The sequence below is a fragment of the Diceros bicornis genome, chromosome 14, assembly GCF_020826845.1.
Source record: "Diceros bicornis minor isolate mBicDic1 chromosome 14, mDicBic1.mat.cur, whole genome shotgun sequence".
NCBI classification, from domain to species: domain Eukaryota; kingdom Metazoa; phylum Chordata; class Mammalia; order Perissodactyla; family Rhinocerotidae; genus Diceros; species Diceros bicornis.
The window spans coordinates 31333501-31355596 of NC_080753.1; the positions used below are offsets into that span (position 1 = coordinate 31333501).

General features: G+C 44.1%; 1 protein-coding gene across 2 annotated transcripts; it reads left to right on the forward strand.

Moving 5' to 3' along the window:
- Positions 1-13944: 13944 nt before the first annotated feature.
- Positions 13945-18837, forward strand: LOC131413783 (HLA class II histocompatibility antigen, DO alpha chain). Of its 2 annotated transcripts, XM_058554645.1 has the most exons (5): positions 13945-14098; positions 15289-15537; positions 15946-16227; positions 16322-16457; positions 16704-18837. In XM_058554645.1, the coding sequence occupies exons 1-5, from the start codon at positions 14017-14019 to the stop codon at positions 16705-16707; spliced, it is 753 nt and encodes a 250-aa protein (XP_058410628.1). In that variant the 5' UTR covers positions 13945-14016; the 3' UTR covers positions 16708-18837. The 2 variants fall into 2 exon arrangements, with proteins under 2 accessions (XP_058410628.1, XP_058410627.1); XM_058554644.1 differs by lacking the exon at positions 16704-18837 and having other exon boundaries at positions 16322-16678.
- The last annotated feature ends 3259 nt before the right edge of the window (positions 18838-22096 follow it).

The window sequence follows — 22096 nt, forward strand, 5'->3', positions numbered from 1 at the left end:
CCCAGAAATAAATCCATGCATTTATGCTCAATTGGTCTTTGACAAGAGTTTCAAAAACACACAATGGAGAAAGGACAGTCTCTTCAATAAATGTTATTAGGAAAATTAGATATCCACACACAGAGGAATGAAACTGGACCCTTTTCTCGCACCATATACAAAAATTGACTCAAAATGGATCAAACACTTGAACATAAGATCTGAGTAAAATTCCTTGGAGAAAACATGGGGGAAAAGCTCCTTGACATTGGTTTTGGCAATCATTTTTTGGATATGGCACCAAAAACACAGGCAGCAAAAGCAAAAATAGACAAGTGGGATTGTATCACACTAAAAAGCTTTTCATGGCAAAGGAAATAGTCAACAGAGTTAAAAGGCAACCTACGGAAGGGGAGAAAATATTTGCAAACCATCTACATGATGAGGGGTTAATATCCAAAAAATATAAGGAACTCATACAACTCAATAGCAAAAATACAAGTATCTGGATGAAAAAGTGAGCAAAGGACTTGTATAGACATTTCTCCAAAGAAGACATACAAATGGCCAACAGGTACATGAAAAGGTGCTCAACATCACTAATCATCAGGGAAATGCAAATCAAAACCACAATGAGAAGAGAGATCACCTCACACCTGTTAGAATGGCTATTATCAAAAGACAAAAGATAAGGAGTGTTGATAAGGATGTGGAGAAAAGGGAATTCTTGTACACTGTTGGTGGGAATGTAAACTGGCACAGCCATTATGGAAAACAGTATGAAGCTTCCTCGAAAAATTAAAAATAGAACTACCATATGATCCAGCAATCCCACTTCTGAGTACATATCCAAAGGAAATGAAATCTGGATCTTGAATAGATATCTGCACTTCCATGTTCACTGCAGCATTACTCACAATAGCCAAGATTTGAAAACAACCTAAATGTTCATTGATGGATGAATGGATAAAGAAAAAATATATATATATATACACACACACATATATACATACATACAATGCAATACTATTCAGCCTTAAAAAAAGAAGGAAATCCTGCCATTTGTGACAATATACATGAACCTGGAAGACATTATGCTAAGTGAAATAAGCCAGACACAGAAAGACAAACACTGCTTGATTTCACTTATATGTGGAATCTAAGATAGTCAAACTCTTGGAAACAGAGAGTAGAATGGTGGTTACTAGGGGCTGGGAGGAGGTGGAAATAGGGAGATATCTGCCAAAGAGTACAAAGTTTCAGTTATGCAAAATGAATAAGTTCTGGAGATCTAATGTACAGCATGGCGACTGTAGTTAACAATACTGTATTGCATACTTGAAATTTGTTAAGAAAGTAGATCTTAAATGTTCTCCCCACAGACACACAAAGAAAGAAAATTGTTACTATGTGAGGTGAGGATATGTTAATTAGCTTGATTGCGGCAGTCATTTCACAATGTATACATATATCAAAACATCAAGTTGTGTACTTTAAATATATATAATTCCTATTTGTCAATTATACCTCAGTAAAGCTGAAAAAAAGTCTTCAGGGTCTACCAACACTTACCTGGCTACATGGGAATCACTGGGGAGCTAATTAAAAATATAGATTTCCAGATCTCACTGCCCAATGAGTCTTAATCTCTAGGCAATGATTCTGGGGAATCTGTGCTATTTAAGAAAGATCTCCTGGAGGTTCTGATGAGCAGAGCTAGTTTGGGACCCGTTGGCCTAGAAGATAAGCTTAAACTCCTCAGGCTGGCATTCAGGGCTCTCTGCAATCTGGCAGTTGATTACTGCTAGAGAAAATGATGCCCTGTAGCAGAGCTGTGACCCTACAATATCTTGGTAAGGCCCTCAACAATTTTTGCCATTCCTATAACTTGTCTTTGGGCATTTCTCTCACCTAATTCCCTCAGCAACTAGTCTAAACACATGTCACTCTCTTAATTCTTACCCCATGAGTCCACTATCTCACTCTTAGCAGATGACCTTGCCTTCCACTTTCCCAAGAAAAGAGGGAACAGAAGCTGTGACCTCCCAGTCTCTCCCTTCTCCTATCCCTCATCCTCTTGTTTGTCTCTGTGACAAGGTCTTTGCTTTTGTTCATGGTTCTCTCCTCCAGCCCTCCATGCTATTCCCTCTGTTCTCCTCATGCTGGTGCACCCAGTGTCCCCCACTGTACAAGTTTACAGAAAGAAGCCTTGAAAAGTCCTCTTGACTCTGCACACCCCTCACCTGTCTTCTTCCCTTTACACTCAGACTTCCTGAAAGAATAGCACAATTCAGCTCAAGCACTACTCTGTTCCAGTGATGGGGAATCAGAGACAAATAAAATGCCATCTCAGCCGCCACAGATCTTATGCTTCACACTGATCTTCATTTCCCAGTACTTCTCAGCCCCCAGTGGTCCAGCTCCTGCTCCCTCTGCTGCAGCCCACCTGCTCTCCCCAAGGTCTCCCTGATTTCCAAACCTACATTTCAATCTGTCTTTACTTCATCTTCTTAAGTCATGGGTACCACTATCCACGGTGCTGTTTTGGTCACCCTCTCAGCCTCAGCTTCTATGACCCTTCTCTGCCCAGACTCTCCTAACATCCGCTCTTTGCTTTCTGGTTTCCTTCGCAGGCTTTTCTCTCTTAGCCAACATCAGAAACTGCCCATGTTCCTAGGAGTCAGTCCTTTGCTCTCTTCTCCTTCCATTTCCTCTCCTCGATCATCTCGTCTAGCTGAGCCTTCTGCTCAGTTCTAAACCCTTTATTGTAATGGTCCATCAGACAGTCCACCGGTGTCCCTCAAGCATCTCAAACGGAACTGCCTTCTAAAGTGTTTCTTCTCTACACTGCCTACTGCGCTGGAGGTACCATCACCACCTCCATCTCCCACAGTACGCACCTGGAAGTTATCCTGTCCTCTTTTCCTCTCTCCCACATCCAATCTGTTGCCAGGTCTGATAAACTCCTAAGGATTCCATCCTCTCTCATTTCACGCTCAGCCCAGTCAGATCCTCGCCCCTCGCTCTCCGGGCCGGACAAGCCTCCGGACTAGCTCCTCTCCCCACCAATCCCCAGCCCCAAAGTCCTCCTTCGCGCCGGACGTGACAGCCTGCGGTCCGTCAGGTCGGCCGGCCCCTGCTCTCCGGGCTGAGCCCCGCGGTGCCCCGGGAGCCCGGCCGTCCGCTGCCCCTCGCGCGGCAGGACGAAGCCTCCGACGGCTCGCAGTGGGGTCCGCACCCCCTGTCCCCCGCCCGCCTCTGCTCCGACCTGCTGCTGCCCGCCCCGGTCCTCGGCGGCCGGCCGCCCCGCTCGGTCACCGCCCGGCGCCCCTCGCCGCTGTGGAAGCGCGCGCGCTCCTCCCGGTTCTGGATGAATCTGTCCACCAACCCGCTGGACCCACTGCACCCAAACGGCTCTGCGACAGCGATTTCTCTGCGGGGAGAGGGCGGCGCTGGCCAGGGGCGCCGCGACCCCACCGCCCGCGTCCCCGCCGAGCTCCCCGCGCGGCCCCTGGGGGCTGACAGCGCAGCCGCGACAGTCCCCACGTGCTCCCGCCTCGCCCGCCCCTGCTCCTGGCTCCGCTCCCCGCCGGGACTCGAACCTGGGGCGTCCCCGGCCTGCGGGCCTGAGAGCGCTGGCCCGGCGCCCCGTGGTCCTAGTGCCGCCCAATCTATTAGCCCTGCGTTGTGCTATAAGTCGTCCAGCTCGCGCTGTCTCTCTCGCATTTATTGAGGGATATGCGTTATATTTAATGTGCAAGGTTCTAGCTATTCTCCCCAAAACTTCCCACCTCAGGGCTGGATTTTTAAATACTATCTTTTCTAACAGTGAGTTACATGACCTTAGGCAGGTCACAGAACTGTTCTAGGCCTCAAGGTTCTCAGCTATGAAAGCACAGGATTTAACTAAATGATTTCTGAAGTCCTTCTAGCATCGAATAATAGGCAGGCCCTTCACAGGGAAAAGAAGTTAGTAAGTAAATAAATAAACCAACATGCATACATATACATACATACTGTCCACTGAAATAGAGAGTCTAGGTAAAGGTTAATTAAAGGAGTTCATTTGTTAATCAAGGTGACGAACTAGAGTCCTGGGAAACAGTCCAACAGAGTATTCTGAGGAACTGCTTCCAGGTCTACAGATCTGAGTGCAGTTTTTAATACTTTTTAACAAAGCAGCGTATGTGCTGGAAAGGGCTAGCACATCTAACAGTCACATACTTTAAAGATCACATAAACGAGAGCTTTTTGGTTATTCATCAAACAAGGCTTGGAGTGTCGGTGTTATCCATATGTGGAGGGAGGCAAGGACCAGGGTCGTCAGTTTTTCCCTCAATCCCAAAGAAATGCAGCTGGGGAATGTGAGAGCGAGGTACCCTCTGTTTTTCCTGCTGTGGATGTGTCCAGCTGGGACTTCAGTCATGAGATGTGGGGCTGCAAAGTCATTCTAACACAGGCTTTGGAGGCCTGCACGGCTGCTTCACAGTACAGCGTGGATTTTTGTACTGACTTGAAGCCTATGCAGCTTGCTTGCTAGATTTACCTGTTAGACCAGGGACGGGGTCCCAGTTTCAATCACAATGTATAAAATGTGACTCCACGCTAAGGGGTGATTCAGTGATCGTTAGAGAGGGTGGTCATGCTGAGGAGAAAGCGATCAATTCTGTCGGCAGCTGGAGGAGGAGTTGGACATGAAGGCTTCCCAGGGAGGTGATACATCATGTGGGGTCTCAGGGAGAGGCAGAATCTCACCCGTGGGGTAAGCCCTCAGGCAGAGGCCCAGCAGGGGCAGAGGAGCTGAGGAAATGGAGAGTGGTGCTGCTCTCTCTATCTGACTCCCTTCTTCCATTGTCATCTTGGTGACAGTCTTGGCCCAAATGTCACCTCCTCCATGAAGCCTTCCCTTCTTTCTTATTCTTTTCCACAGTTAGGTGCTCTCTCTTCTGTGCTAGTAGTACATCTTGAATATACCTCCATTTTGTTGTGTTGCATGCTGGAAATGTAGAAATAGATTTCTCAAGGCTTTCTTAAAGCTTGGTATAAGAAGGTCTTCCTAGCTTGAAAGGTAATGTGTCTGTTCACTTTTCAAGCATAGCTGTAGAGAGACTTGACTTTAAAAGGTGTGGAATGTATCTTGATCAATGAAAAAAAAAAAAAAAAGAAAGAAAGGAGGAAGTAAAATGATCTCTGTTCAAAGATGTATAATCTTATAAGTAGAAAACCCTAAAGATTCCACAAAAACACTGTTAGAATAAATAAACGAATTCAGCAAAGTAGCAAGAAACACAATCAACACACAAAAATCAGTTACGTTTCTATACACTAAAAATGAACAATCCAAAAAAGAAAGTAAGAAAACAATTCCATATACAATAGCATCAAAAAGAATAAAATTCTTAGGAATTAATCTAACCAGGAGGTGAACATTATATGCACTGAAAACTAAAAAAAAATTGGTGAAAGAAACTAAGGAAGACATAAACAAATGGAAAGACACTGCATATTCATGGATTCAAAGACTTAATATTGTTAAAATGTCAATACAATCCAAAACAATCTACAGATTCAGTGAAATTCCTATCAAAATTCTAACGTTTTTCTTTTTTGCGGAAATAGATATATCTATCCTAAAATTCATATGGAATCTCAAGGGACCCCAAATTGCCAAAACAATCTTGAAGAAGAAGAAAAAAGTTAGAGGTTGGGGCTGGCCCGTGGTTCACAGGTTCGGATGCCGGGTGCGGACCTACACACCTCTTGTCAAGCCATGCTGTGGCAGGTGTCTCATATATAAAGTAGAAGAAGATGGGCATGGATGATAGCCCCGGGCCAATCTTCCTCAGCAAAAAGAAAAGGATTGGCAACAGATGTTAGCTCACAGCTAATCTTCCTCACCAAAAAAAAAAAAAAGTTGGAGGTCTCATTTCAAAATTTACTACAAAGCTACAGTAATTGAAACAGTGTGGACTAGCATAAAGACAGACATATAGACCAATGGAATAAAATAGAGGATCCCCAAAAGAAACTCTGTCTTATATGGTCAAATGATTTTCAGCAAGAGTACCAAGACCATTCAGTGGGAGAAAGGACAGTCTTTTCAACAAATGTTGCTGGGAAAACTGGATATCCACATGCAAAAGCATGAAACTGGACTCTTATCTAACACCATATACAAAAATTAACTCAAAATGGATCAAAGATCTAAATGTAAGAGCTAAAACTATAAAGGATTACTATTTCAAATATATAGTGCTGCTTTCATGTTCTACAGATATAATTAATCTCAAGGAGAAAATTGACCTATGATTTAAGAAAACATATTAATGTGTTTTTTCATCATGAATGAAATACCCAGAGTTAGTAGAGGTAGGTAGAAGTTACATGTCTCTTTGAAGCACATAGGGATAATATTTTATTATAAAAATATTAATTTACTAAAGGTCTTAATGTTTTCTTTTTCACTCTTCTTTGGATGTGATCTTATGCCTATTCACCCAGACACAATCATTGTCTTGGGGAAAATTAGGACTTCTATCACAGAAGTTCAAAAAGAAACAATATTCCAAAACAGAATATTAACAGCTCTAACAAAGTCATAGAGTTGAAAGTCAGACATTGGTAAAAGAAAAAGGAGTTTCCGAAATTCCAAAATGCTTAGTTCTTAGAGTTTTTTTGTTAAGTATGCATTTAGTCTAGGATCATCTCCTTTTGGAGATGGGTACTCATTGGCCATTTCTGTGTTCCTGAGATCTCAAAAACATCAAAACTCTCCTTTTCATCCCTCTGCTACCTCCGCACAGTGCTAGAACCTACAGGATCCTGTGCGGTTGTTTGACCTTCCCACTCTTATTCTAGAGTTCCAGGGCCTGCCTTGTCTTTAAAGCCAAGGCAGTTTGCTCAAGACATTGTCTCTGGGTACTTTCCTTTGCTGACCTGATTGCTCTCTCTGTTTTTGTGAGGACTCTTGAGGCGATTAGAAAATTCTACCGCCATTATCATCTTCTTGTTTTCTTAACATTTGGCAAACTGAACATTATTTTAAAAGCTACTCTGAAGACAAAAGGAAAACTAAATTGACTAAGATTTTTACAAAATCTTCCAAAGCTGTAAAACCATTCAATTCAATATAAAGTGACAAAAACTTCATAGAGTTAAAGAAACAAGTTTTTGCTAAATGGCTAAAATTGGAAAATTAATGATTTGGTGAATTAATTTCTGTTTGGCTGGCCATTTGGTGAGTTGATTGTCTTTAGAAAGTTGATTTTCAGTAAATTGATTTTCAGGGTGGCCATGGAGAGGGTAGAAGTGGCCTGGATTCAAGGGCCGCAGACCCCACCACACAGACCCAAGATCAAGTGGCAGCTCCATCAAGATCTAAGGGATATGCAGAGAGACCTGAGCTGCGCTGGGGCCCACCAGCAGGGCAAGTGGCTGAGCTCTGTTGCCTTTGCCAAGGAGAATCCATCACAAATTAGACCAGCCACAGAAACTCTGGCAATTGAGGGAGAGAGGGCAGAGGCCAATGACCAAGGTGATACTGGAAGCAGAGAACCATCAGAAAAGAGAAAAATGCCACCCAGACACAGCTTCCCCCAGCCATAACGTTATGTAAGCCTACCCTCTGTCCCAGGAGGTCATTCCAAAAAGAGAGGAGAAGAAACCCTAAAAGACTTGGCTTTTCCCAAAAGAGAGATGAATCTTTTAAAAAATATCTCTTTTAAACAGGGAGAGCTGCATCTATATCTTTAAATGACCAGTTCGGAAGTTTTCCTACGATTATGCGAAATTGTTGCTCCAGAGTGTAGTGAGACCAGTTGTATATTTTTAAAAAGTTACTTTTTTTCCCACATATAATGTGTAAATTTCAAACTACAGATACAAAGGAAGAGTGATTTTAGCTTAAAATTCTCAGTTTCTCCCCAGGAGGAAGAGGTTGGGGCTCTGGGATTTAGAGAAGTCAGGAAACGGGAGGGGAAAGTTCTAGGGGAAGCAAGCAGCTTCTAGCAACACGACAGAAGTTGAGCCTGAAAAGTGATGACCAGTAAGAAGCCTGCTATGGTAGAGAGCTGCCTCAAAGTGGCTGAAACAGTGTGCCCAGAGCAGATGACTTGGACCACCTGGCACATGTAAGCACACACCTGCATCATTTCTCCGTCCGGAAAATTCCCGGGGGAGAACCAGACCACTTGAATCCCTGCAGTTACATGGGTTGGAACTATTTAATTAATTACCAGGAAAGGATCACCCCAGAAAGCTGAAGACCATCTAAACCTTCATGTCGCACATTAATATAACGGGTTTTCTTCTTTCTTTTTTCACATCATATTTAGTTCTGTGTACAGCCTTCCATGATAGATTGAAAGATCCTTGATGGCAAGAACCATAATTGTGGTCCTAGAGCTTAGCACAGTGCCTGAAGCAAAATAGATTAAAAGTAGTTAAACACATGTACACAAACACAAAAGAGATCTAAGGTCCAAAATTGAAATATTGAAAGATCACATTGCCCTCTGGTGGAATCTAGGAGTAACAGGAAAGGCCCCGGGGACCCTGGCAAGCAGGCTGCTTAAATTGAAGAATCTAAGAAAAGGAGTGAATGGCGAATTGGTAGCCAACCAAGAGCAACCAGAGCAGCCGTGTCCAATAGAAATATCGTGGGAGTTACATCTTCAATGTCAAATTTTCTAGTCGTCACATTAAAAAAAATAATAAGAAATAGATGAAATTAATTTAATAATATATATTTTAAACCCAATGTATCCAAAATATTGTCAAACATTAATCAATATAAAAATTATTAAGGACATTATATATATTATATGTTATTTACAAAGTCTTCAAAATCAAGTGGTTTTATACTTACAGTGTATCTCAATCCAGACTGGCTACATTGCAAGTGCTCAATAGCGACATGTGGCGGTGGCTGCTGTATTGGACAGCGCAGTCCTAGAGGGAAGGGGCCGTGTCCTGCTCTTTGTGTTCCCACTGCAGGACACAGTGCCCAGGACACAGTAAGTGTTCCGTAAATATTTAATGAATAATATCTCCTAACACCTACCTCAACTTATTATGTTCCGAGAACATGATAGATACAACTACCTTTACCTCAAATCAGCATTTTAGACGATTTAGAGTAACTGAACTCATGTCACATTCAACTTCACTTACCGTTTTGTTGAGCCCGTATTTATTGCCAGTATTGAAATGTCTCTCCCTAGGACCACCGGTATTCACTTTATGTACTTTTATTTGTTATCATCTATTTTTTTTATTTAATACAATGCTAGCATTTGGGGGAGAGAGGAGATTGTATAACAAAGATCCAATAAGCCATGACCCCTTGACCTTTCTATCTAGGAGGGAATGGAGTTCGTAAATAAATATTATAAGAAAATAACAGCATGTGATATTGGTTCCCATCTCTAAAAATCAACCCTGGAGAAACCATAGAGGGAAAATACTGGGGAATCCCTAGTGAAACTGACAGGAGTTTGGAACTCGTAGGCTGGGTCGCTTGCGGAGAGAAGATTCGTTAGAGGCAGTCTGCTCTTGCCTCTCCCCAGTGTTGGCCTTGAACAACCATTGCCTGCCCCATGCTGCAGAAATAGTGCAAGATCCTGAGTGCTCGTGCAGCTGTTGAGGGTTGGGGAGGAAATCAAGGCTGAAATCCTTGCTGGAGTGAGGAGGAGATGGGACAGCAGTCACAACTGACTGCCCAAGCATTCACCTTTCCAGCCCCCATCACCCACCCCAAATCTGGCTGACTAAGATCAAGGACTGTCCCGCCCCAGTGCTCCTCATCCTGAAGCCCTGACCTGAAGTGTCACTTGGTGAGGTGACACCAAAATGGCAGTAACTGTGGTTTTGTGCTGTCCTGGGACTCTGGCCCTTCCCTCTCTTTACAGTCAAGATACTGACACAAATGGCAGTCACAGGCCCAAATAACCACTCCCTCCTTTAGGGAGTATGCCACCTCAAAAGAAAAATGACAAACAAGCTCACATGTGTCCTTAAAAGAAGAAGTTTTAGAAAAGATAGACCAGCCACTTAAAATGAGCATGAAAAAGGCATTTAAAAAAAACAAGAGAAGCTACTATAATATGAAAAAAACATAGGAAATCTAGGGAAAACTATATAGAAATTCTTTTTTTTTTTAAAGATTTTATTTATTTATTTTTTCCCCCAAAGCCCCAGCAGATAGTTGTATGTCATAGCTGCACATCCTTCTAGTTGCTGTATGTGGGACGCGGCCTCAGCATGGCCGGAGAAGCAGTGCGTCGGTGCACGCCCGGGATCCAAACCCGGGCCGCCAGCAGCGGAGCGCGTGTACTTAACCGCTAAGCCACTGGGCCGGCCCTATATAGAAAGTCTAAGTGTGAAAAAAATATAATAGTCAAAATAAAAACCACGTTAATGGGATAAATAGTGGGGGAGATACAAGTGAAGAACAAATTAGTAAGTTGCAGGACTACACTGAAGGCTCTCCTAGAATAAAAGATGGAAAGATAAAGAAATTGAAAATAGAGAAGAATATTCAAAAGAGATGGAGAAGCGCTAAAATACAGATAATATGAATTTCATAAAGACAAAAAATAAAAATTGAGAGGAAAAAAGAGTTACAGAAATAAAAGAGATGACTTTCCAGAATTAAAAGATAGAGAGGACCCATGATGTCCTACAGCAAGAGAAGGAAAAATACATTTTAGATACAATATAACAAGATTTAAAAATATCAAAGACAATGAGAAAGTTCTTAAAGATTCCAGAGAGAAAGACTGACATCAGATTTCCCAACTGCAACACTGGATGCAAAAAGACCTTGGGAGGATATTATTTGAAATATTAAAGAGAAAAAACTTCAAGTTTAGAATTTAAAACACAGGTAAACTTGATTCAAAAGTGATGGTATAATAAAAATATTCTTAAGCATACAAAGCTTCAGAAGGCTTGCCATACAAATACTGACATTTAAAACTTGTTGGAGAAAGTATCCCAATAAGAGAAAAAAATCTCAGGAGGTACCAAAAAGATATTGGAAATAAGGTTGATCAAACACCTTGGTAAAGGAGAGAGAAAGTATATGAATGGATATGAAAGCTTGCTAAAGTTCTTATCCGGTTAGAGGGAAGATGGGGAAGGTATAGACAACACTTTAAAAAAATGAAGACTAAAAAAGGCAACTTACAAAACAGAAATATTGAAATAAATAAGATATTAGAAATGAGTCCAAATACATCAATAATCACCATAAATACAACTGGGATGGGGTAAAGCCATGTGCTCACCAAACCATTACATTTTCCTGAACACACAACTAAACTACATTTTCCCAACCCCCTTTCTCCTAGGCAGGGTCATTGTTTAATTCTTGCCAATGGAATATGAGCAGAGATGGCATGTAGTTTCTGGTCCAAAGCCATAAGGACAGGTATGCCTTCCCTAGGCTCTTTCTTCTGTCTGCAAAGTTGGAAGCAAAGTTCTTTTCAATAGTGGAGATGCAAGATGAAGCTAGTCTGGGTTCATCAGGCACTTTTAGGACAAGAGCTGCAGGGAGCGTCCAACCTGCCTTGAACTGTTCATGAGTAAAAAATAAACCTGTGTTTGTTAAACCACTGAGGTCTCAGTGCTTGTCTGTTGCAGAAGCAAGTTTGCTCACTTTGACTAACACATGAACTGAACCACCAACTAGAAGACAGAGATTGTCAGATTGGATCTAAACCAAAATCTATCTTTGTAATATTTACAAGAGCTACATCCAAAGCATCAGTGCAGGGAAGGAGTAAAAACAAAAGGATAGAGAAAAATACATCAAACAAATACTAACAAAACGAAAGCTGTGTACCTATGTTAATACCAGACAGAACAGACTTTAAGACAGCAAGACTCAGTTCAAATTGGGAAAAGGCTCAATTCATGGAGACTATAATAATTCCAAAAAGTGAGCACTTAATAGCCTAAACATATAGAGGGCAAAGTTGATTTAAAAAATAGAAATAAACTGAAAAACATACAGTCATACTTGCAGATTTAAATATACCACTCTTAGTTATTTTTAGGTCAACCCCAAAATAAGGAAAGATACGATAGATTAGAATGTCAAAATCAGCATGCCTGATTCAAGAAACATTCATAAAATTCTGCATCCAGCAATTAGAGCCCATGTGGAACATTTACATATATGGAGCACATTCCAAACCATAAAGCAGGTCTCAATAAATTTCTAAGATGCATCATAATGACAAGATTCTTGGATTATGATGCAATTAAATTAGAAGTTAATAACAAAAAAACCCCATACATTAAAAAAAAAATCCACATATATTTTGAGACAAAAAACACTCAATTGTTACTAAACAAAGAAGCAACATTCTTTATAATGAGCTTTCCATGATTCATCAATTCATTATCCCGTTGTCCCATGCTTCCAGCTCCCACCCCAAAGGAGAAAGTGGGAGCTGGTTAGGGCGGGAGCGAAGCAGTGACCACTCATTCATGCACAAATATCTATCTAGCACCCAGTATGAGCTAGGATGGGGGATGGAAAGAAAAAGAACTAAGATTAGGGTTCCCCATAAGCTGTGACACCCAAATCCATTAGCAATTGTAATTTAGTTAATTTGCAGTCAGAAGCCGTGATCTGCTCCAATCAGTGTAGGAATCCGTAGTCACCGAGGAAAGAGCATCGGAGCAGTTTTTGCCAGAAGGCAGTCCACAGGCTGCCTGGCCAGGCATCACCTAGGGAGCATGCTAAACACACAGGAAAGGCTATTCTAACTCAGGTCAGGATGGAACCCAGGAATTTGTATTTTTAACAAATTCCCCAGATGATTCTCCCGTGCAGCCACATTTGGAACCACAGACAATTTCTTTTTGTGTGTGTGTGAGGAAGACCAGCCCTGAGCTAACATCCGATACCAATCCTCCTCTTTTTGCTGAGGAAGACCGGCCCTGGGCTAACATCCGTGCCCATCTTCCTCTACTTTACAAGGGACCCCGCCATAGCATGGCTTGACAAGCGGTGCGCGGCGGTGCAGCCCACGATCCCAACCGGTGAACCCCGTGCCACCGCAGCCCAGCGCGCGCACTTAACCGCTTGCGCCCCCCGGCCGGCCCCCCAGATAATTTCTTAGATCCCTTCCAAGTGGAAAATTTCATGATCTTTCACAAACGGCCTTTAGGTATTTGGGTAGACTTCTCTTTCCCTGGATAGACAGTTAGCTTTATGTCTATATTTTATAGTGGACTAAACTCCGCCAGTGCCTCCCATTGGCTGAGTCCAACTGGAAGCCAAAGGTAAGGATGATGCTGTCTACAAGGGGTAGCCTCAAGGCGGCCTGGAGAAGGGTGTCCAGGGGACCCAGAGGGACAACTGGAGGTTACCCAGCACCCTCCGGCCCCCTCAGAACAGTCCATTGCAGCTCCCTACAGCTCTTCTTTGGACTAAACATCTCCAACAATCACACATTTTTTTCTCACACAAGGAAATAAAGTAATATTTTCTAAAGTGATTTAAAGGTTTAAAGGATTTTTATTCTGCATATCGAGTTTCCCTTTTCAAGTTTCCTAGTAAAATTTATTTTATTTTTTAACTCTCAATTTGTCCACAGAAACTTACAGGTAGAGTAGGATTCTCTACGCCATGGATCAGACAGAGAGAGGATTTGTTCGAGTTCAGCTGTGCGGTGCTCCGCTGACCTCTTATCTCTCTTCAGAGGGTCCCTTCTTGGCGGATGTAGTCACAGTTGATCTAAGCCCCTCGCATCCCCCCAAACAGAAACTTCCTTTTGACTCCCCTGTGGACCAAGCCTCCCCGGTGCTCACGGGCTCAAAGCATTCTTCCATCTTCTCACCCAGTCTCGTTACTCTGCTTCTTTACCCAGCAACAGCTACATTGTCTCAGGGAATTTCTCTGATTGGCTGAACACAGCAGGGGTCTCCTCCATCCTAGAATCTGTTTCCTTCCTCTTTACCTCCACCTTGTTCCTTTACCGGCAACACCGACCGAGACTTATTTGGTTAACGCACCAGAGGGCAATGGTCCTCAGTAGGGGGCTGGTCCTGGGACTCCACACCTTGATGACCCTCCTGAACCCCCAGGAAGCTGGGGCCATCAAGGGTGAGTGCTGAGGGTGACTGGGTGAAGAGAGGAGATTTAGGGCATTGGCTTAGGCGCAAGACAGTATAGAGCATGAATTGTTCCTCTCCCCCTCTGCTTTATGGGCAACTTCCTTGACTAAGAGATCCCCAGTCCCTCTCACTCTGTTGTGTCCGTTCCGGACAAGATACAGGTGCAGCTCAGTCGAGCCATGTCAGCGTCAGTTTCAGGCTTTTCCAGGTTCAGCTACCTCCCCAATTCCTTTCTCCTTTCTGAGACCCAAACCTCCATGCTTCTGCTGCCCAACACCCTGATTTCTCTACCACATCCTGGCTTGGAGCATGCCCATTCAAGTCCGGTTCTATTGCAGTATTTATTACCATGTCCATAGTTAACTGTTTATCTGTCTTTACCCTGCTCTGGACATGAGCTCCTTGTGTAAGTTCTTCTTTATTTCCTTGGGTCCTGGCATCATGCTGGGCACATGGTAGTCTCTTAACGACTGTTGAACAAATAATTTCATAGAATTCTAAGGGAATCTTACCAATGAAAACCTAATCCTTAATTTCCACAAAACTGAGCCTCGGTTATGGGAAGAGACACGTTCATTCATAATGCTCTGAGATGGAGGAGTGGGGACATTAACTTCTGGCTCCTTTTCCGGTGCTCTCTGCAATGCCCTGGGCTGCCTTTTTCTATCCTTTTGGTCTCTGTGTCATAAATCTTAATTCTTACTCCTGCCAGCCATCCCTCTTTCCCCTCACACCCCCCTACACTGCATCTCTGTGCCCAAAGCCCCACTTATGCTCCTACCCTTAATCCTTTCCTCCTCATCCCACCCCCACACACCCTCCTCTCACTCACAGGACCTGAGAGCGCAGCTAGAGCAGATGATCATAGCCAGGATTTAATGTCGGGAATCCCCAGTGTGATTTTCGCCAGCCTCTCCTCTTCCCAACCTGGAATACAGCCTGTACCAGTGTCTCTGTGCGGCAATTGTGCTGGGCAGGTGCCTGTTTTCCTCCATCCTTTCCCTTCCATCCCCCAGCATACCCTTCCACTCGCCAAGGACCGGCTCAGGTCAGAAAGGACTCTGCCCCCACACAAAACCCAGGGTGGAGCACAGGCTCAGAGACTCAACACAGCCCAAGTCATGGATGAGACTGATACATTTTCTTCTCTCTCCCTGACCCTGGATTCACCCAATACAGCTGACCACATGGGCTCCTATGGACCAGCCTTCTACCAGTCCTACGGTGCCTCGGGTCAGTTCACCCATGAATTTGACGGGGAACAGCTGTTCTCTGTGGAGCTGAAGAAGAGTGAGGCTGTGTGGCGTCTGCCCGAGTTTGGCGACTTCACGCACTTTGACCCGCAGAGTGGGCTGGCCAGCATCGCGATAATCAGAGCCCATCTGGACGTCTTGGTGGAACGCTCCAACCGCACCAGAGCTATCAATGGTACCTGGCACTTCCTCTGCCCCAGTCCTCCCCGGTCAGGCAAGGAGGCCCAGAGAAGCCTCTTCCCCACCTTGCAGGCCTCTCTGCGCACTCAGAATCTGTAACTGTTGTGCACAGACCCTTTCTTTCCTAGGAGATTCTAGATCTTCTCAGACCCATTCAGCACCCTCTTTCTTCTTGAGCAATGACCCTTCCCACCTGAACTCCCCCCTCAGGGGCCTGTCAGGTGCCCCTACTGTCCTCCTTAGTCTCTTTCTCTCTCTCCCCCAATCCTGCCCCAGTGGTTACCCTCCCAGAGCGTCCCCTGCCCGCAGATGGCTAAATAGGAGGAAACCCCCTCACTCTCAGTCCTGATAAGGCCCAGCTGTAGGGATGAGCCTCTGGGATTCAGGGCCTCGTTCCTCCTAGTGCCTCCAAGAGTGACCGTACTCCCCAAGTCTCGAGTGGAGCTGGGCCAGCCCAACGTCCTCATCTGCATCGTGGACAACATCTTCCCCCCTGTGATCAATATCACCTGGCTGCGCAATGGTCAAACAGTCACCAAGGGGGTGGCCCAGACCAGCTTCTATTCCCAGCCTGACCACTTGTTCCGCAAGTTCCACTACCTGACCTTCGTGCCCTCAGCAGATGACTTCTATGACTGCAAGGTGGAGCACTGGGGCCTGGACGAGCCGCTCCTCAAGCACTGGGGTATGGATCCCCCTCCTCAGCCCACCCTTCCTAGACCCGTGTTTCCTTTACCCTAGAACCTTTGCTCTACCCCTGACTCTTCCTTTCCCCCCAGAGCCTCGGGTGCCTATCCCACTGCCAGACATCACAGAGACCCTGATCTATATCCTAGGCCTGGCCCTCGGCCTGGTGGGCTTCCTCGTGGGCACCATCCTCATCATCACAGGCACATGCTTGTTCAGTGCCCCCAGGTGCAGAGGCCCCCGGCGTCTGGGGGAGGAAAATGGTTGACTCTGATCAGGATGGGGGTGGAGAATCAGAGATTCTGTGGGGAGGAATAGGGTCAGGGAAGGTGATACTATAGACAAGTATTGAGCAGGGAATAAAAGAGCAGAAGTGAGATGAGGGGTGAGGTTTGGGGGATGTGGGCAGTCAGAGATCGGATCCCAGAACTGTGAGCTTGAACAGTCTGGGTCATATGGTTTTTGCTCCTTTAGGTAAAGACCCTTCTGAGAGAAACGGATTGTGGGAGACACCCTGTGGATTCCTCGCAAGTTTCTGACAGCCTTCACATGCTCAGTGCCACAGTCTACTGAGTACATCTCCTCTGTGCTGACTTTGAATGGGATCAACCTCTGTCCCATGGGTTTCCGCCTTTTTGGCCCCAATACTCACGGCACAACTTGGGGGGGTGACCAACTATCTCCGCTTCCCACCCCCAACAAACACACACACACACACACACACACACACACACACACACACTTTCTTGCTCTATCCAAAGCTCTGGCTAGCAGCAGTATGTTCTTTAAGGGTTTTGCACTGTATCCAATTCTCCCAGGGTGTGAGGGATGCTGGAATCTGGAAGAGGGGATTCTTGGTGATGACCACTGAGCATGACCACCCAGTACTTGGGATTGGCAGTCATCCTCTGGCTGGTCCAGCTATGGCTTGCTCCATTTGACTCATCGGTTTGGGGCCCACTGTGTGTTACTTGTGCATGGGCCGCTTCACAAGGACTTCATGAAATTTGCCTCCTGAAATAAGATTCGCCCTGAGAGGGATGCAGAGTACCCTGTTAATTGCAACTCTCCTCAACCAATAGCAGTTCTGCAGGGCACCAGGAGAGGAGAGGTTCATGGAAATTCCACTCTTGTCTGGATTTACTCCGTGATGAAGAGGCCATTGGTATCCAGCTGTGATCCATGATGTCATCTCCTTTTTCTACATTGCTTAGAGTGCCGTGCATGACAAAGAGAGGTCCAAGGCTTAGATAAGACTTCCCTCAACTTACAGTCAATCATATTGGGTAGGAGGGTAGCAAAGTAGATCTGCAAGGTGTCTGGTCAGAGGGGAGGTCTGAGAGATCCACCTGAATGCTCTCTAAATATGTGGCCTGGAAGATTTTAGTTTACTGTGAACAAAATTTTAAAAAATACACAAAGAGATAAGTAACCATACAAAGTACTTTATGTCAAGTACCAAACGAGTAGTACAGATTAGTAGTTTTCAAACCGAAATGCACATAAGAATCACTTGGGTGTCTTGTAAACAGTACAGGCTTCACCTAGATCTACTGAATTAGAATCTTGGGGGTGGAGGAGTGGTGACAGGGAGTCTGTAATTTTTTAACATGCTCCAGATACGCTGATGCAGCTGTCCTGGACCCAGTCTGGTAACTGGGACCCACTAACATAGTCTGTGCGATTGGGGGCCAGTGGAAGAGGGGATCCCCGAGGTCTGAGGTGGTCTAGGAGGGCTTTCTGGAGAACCTGGGCCTTTTAGGGCATAAAAGTTGAGCAAGACACAAGTAAGTAGGGGCAAGATTGGGGTTTGAATTGTGAGCATTTGGTCCTGGAAAAGAAAGACTCCCAGAGATTATGGGGTCTCTGCAGACTTCCCAGGAGAGACTAAGTTGGGAGAAATTAACGGCCAGAAGACTCTGATGGAAGTGGGGAGGTTCGTCGAGTCAAACTTTTTGTTTGCCAGTAACAGAAACCCTCTTAAAATGATCACAGACAAAAGGAGAGGATAGTTACAATACAGACACAGGAGCTGTGCCCAGTATGCAAGGGTGGGTTTTAGCCAGGCCTCACAGGGAACAGAACTCAGAGCTGAAAAGTTAGCAGAACCTAGAGCAGCCTCTCTTGCTCACTCTCTGGGCTATGTGGTCTGTGATCTCTATGTCCCTCTGCATGTTTGCCATATTCTTCTCTCTGGGACTGACTGTCCTTTTCAACTCAAATGTCCACCCTACAGCTCCTGAGTTTGAATATCACCTCAGCTCTAGCCACCCACAGAGACTGTGTCTCCCAATCACAATTTTAAGTTCTTGGAAAAATAAATGGCCAAACTTGGGGCAGGTGTCCATCCCAGTCCAATGTACTGTGACCGAGGGACAAGGTCCCACAGTGCAAACATGGCTGCCAAGCACCCACCCCTGAGGTGAGGGGTCGGATTGTCCCCGGAGAAAGAAGAATGCCTTGGTTCTCAGAAGACACCACAAGATATGTCTTTTCCCATTGTACCCTGATCTCTGCTGATCTTTTGCTTAAAATCTTCACTTGATGTATCCTTGGAAGGACGTTTCTCTGATCTCTGTCCTAAGGTTTAATAAAGTCATTAAAAGTATCTTTTTTTGACTAGAAGTGTGCTTTTTTCACTATGCATATATTACCCAGAAGTCACTGGAACTTCTAGGAACAAGTCCAAATCTTTTAGATTTGTGCATCTGTCCTCATACTCACATTTTTTTCTTCTAGTCTGAAAGTAGTCTCTCACTGAAAAAAAAAAATTGTCCTCCTGCATTCTTGATCTGACTCCTTTCAGTCTCTTTTAGAATGGATGTTCAATACTTACCTCCTCTTCTGTATTTTCAAACTCTCCATCTTTGCAGGGTGCCCCCCTACACATAATAAACATGTCATCTCTCCTGCATAATGAGAACATCAAATTCCCTCTCTCTCCTCTTACCCAACCTCCCCCACCACCACGACCTCTTCCCAGTCACTCTCTCTGAAAGTGTTCAGCATGGGCTGCCTCCAGATCCCCTCTTCCCATCCACTCTCTCTAATTTTTAACAAAGTTACATTATACACATAAAGAATCAAATACTTCTACAAGATTTGCTAAAAAAAATTCTAGTCTCTGGCCCCCTCTCTTACCATATCCTCACTCCCAAAGGCGATAACTTGCAACTGTTTTAACCGATTTTATGGGTACTGCCCTCCCTCCCATCTCTAAATAACATGTTTGTGTTGCTATATCTTGATCTTTCAGCTTTGGGCTTTATCTCTTTACTTCCCGCTATGGAAGAGGAGGATTTAGATCTTTTTTTCATCCTCACACTACACACATGCCCTCTTCTCATATCCCCTTCCTTTAATAGAGTTATACTGTCATCTTGGCCAGGTTGATGTTCAGTGTTTATATTATCATGATCATGTAAAGGCTATTCACAGCCAAACCACAGAGGAAACCAAGCTTGCTCTTCCTTTCCTAGACAACTTTTTGTTTTCCCTGGAGTTAATAATTGCCCTGTTTTCCCTTTGCATGGTTTTTGTCTGTACTATCATTAACAAATAAAAAATTCATTAATACAAAATTCATTCTCACAATACAATTAGACACATCAGATATTCTGTCAATTTTATCATCAGATAAAACTCTCTTGGAACTTTCTTTCTCTTCCAGTCTTAACTAGTTGCCCTCAATGACACTGTTGTCATCCTGGGAACACCAGTTACCATCCTTGTCAGGATTTACCTGTCCTCTGCGTTGGATCTTCTTATAATCTTATAAACTGTTTCTTATAAACTGTTTCTTATAATCAGTAACTATATCCAGTATTGTGGTCTACTGCCTGATTTTAGAGAGGCACATCCTCTTTTAGCTTTCTGAGAAAGAGTGCATATGAGGCAAAACTTTATGCTTTGCAGGTCAGAAAATGTATTCTATCCTCACACTCGAATGATAGCTTGGTTGGGTATAAAATTCAAGGTTGGAAATAATTTCCATCTGAATTTTTAAAGCATTTCTTCATAGTCTCTTAGCTTTCAGTGTTATTATTGAGAATCCAAAAGGTATTCAGAGTCATGACACTTGTTTGTGATCTGTTGTTTTTTCTCTTTGGAAGCTTGCAGGATATTTTCTATTCCCTTCCTCCAACTTCAAATTCCTATAGGTGCTCCATTACCTACAGGGTGAAGATCCTTCTCAAACCATCCTCAGTCTACCTTTTTAACCTTATTGCTAATAGCTCCCCTGAAAATAGTCAATGTTTGGGTTACACAAACCCCTCAGTGTATGTTTACCCCTCCCTGCCATTGTACATACTGTCTTCTGTACTGGACCTGCCAATCCATCAAAATTTTACCTGTCCTTCCGCAGGTCCAGATTAAATGTCACTTCTGTTAAACCTTCCCAATCTCAGCCCATAATATTTTGCCCATTGTCTCACTAGTACATACCACATACTGCCATACGTCAGAGTAAACTGTGTACGTGTCTTCCTGTGCCACTCCTCCAGGGCAAGGGAAGTCTGTGTCTTATATTTCCAACACCTGTCCTATTGTCTGGAACATACTAGCACTAAAACATTTGTAGAATTCTATTTAATTCCATTTTATTTGCTTCAAATCTAGCCTGTTCCCCCTGTTACGCAGCTGGTTTTAATAACGTTGGCTACCATTTACTGAACACAAACAATGTGCCAGGCCTTGTGGTAAATGCTTTTCATGTGTAGTGGGTTTGAATCTTGGTACACAAAATCAAGAAAATAGTGCATTAAATGCAAGAAGTAGTATATTTCTTTAAATAGTCTTAAATTGGACTCAACTCTCCCACCTCCCATGAAGCTGGTGGTCAATTCAATCTCAGTCATTATTGGGGCTTCCCTCTCTCATGGTTGTTCAAAGGCCCTGATACAGTGCTGAGGCATTGAAAAAGCCCCTTCTGTTTTCCTGAATCTGTCCAGACTGTTCACCAGGATGCCTGAGTCTTAATGTGTATGGTGCTTTCAGAGAGGCAGCTCTGCTGCTTCTGCACCGGGTTTGGGGCAGGGGACACTTTGGCGAGGAATGATCCTCAGTGCCTGGGAGAAGGACTCAGAAATGCACTACACAGCCACCTTCCCTTTCCCCCTGAGGCCTCCCCACCTGCTTTGTGTGCTGCAAGGGAATAGGGCTCTCTTAGCACCCACAGACCATTGTGCCCTCCGCAGTTTGGGAGAATCTCCCCTCTCTGTCTTGCCTCACTGCCTCTCAAAGGCATTCGCCACTCTCTTTCCCTAGTTTAATGCCTGCAGCATCTGGCATAATGTCAAGCATGCCTCAAGCTTTGGGAAATTCAAAGGCAGAAGAGGAAGGGTCTTGGAAGTGACATTTGCCATTGCCCCGTATCACAAACTTAAATACAAGAAAGAAAAAAGAAAAGCATTGTTCTGCCACTATGCATTATTTCATTTCCTCCTTACAGCCAACCTGCAAGGTAAGTTTAGTCATACCCATTTTACAGAGGAGGAAACTGGGGTTCAAATTATATAACTTGCCTAAGGCCAGACAGATAGAAGGTTCTGGGAAGGGCTATAGCATGCTAGAGCCCATATTCTTTCCACTGTACCATCACCACTCAGAAGAAAATGGAAGCCAATCTGTGAAACATGAGGCAGGATGCACAGGGTCAAACATCAGCATTACTAGGAAACGTATAGGAGGATGTTTTAGCCTCTTCTGGAAGTCAACTTCTGTTGAGGCTTCTTATAGACAGCAGGAAATGGGGTGAGCTGAAGAATGACCAGTTTGGGGAATTACTAAAGAGATTATACTTCTCCACCTTGCTTCATTCATGTTGCTCTCCTTGTTCAGACTATCTTTCTGACTTGGAATATAAT

Excerpts from the sequence above, each read along its gene's own strand:
- LOC131413783 (XM_058554644.1), top strand. The coding sequence starts at position 14,017 with ATGGTCCTCAGTAGGGGGCTGGTCCTGGGACTCCACACCTTGATGACC. Across the intron at positions 15,538-15,945 it reads CCGCACCAGAGCTATCAATG|TGCCTCCAAGAGTGACCGTA; the intron begins GTACCTGGCACT and ends CGTTCCTCCTAG. Across the intron at positions 16,228-16,321 it reads GCCGCTCCTCAAGCACTGGG|AGCCTCGGGTGCCTATCCCA; the intron begins GTATGGATCCCC and ends CTTTCCCCCCAG.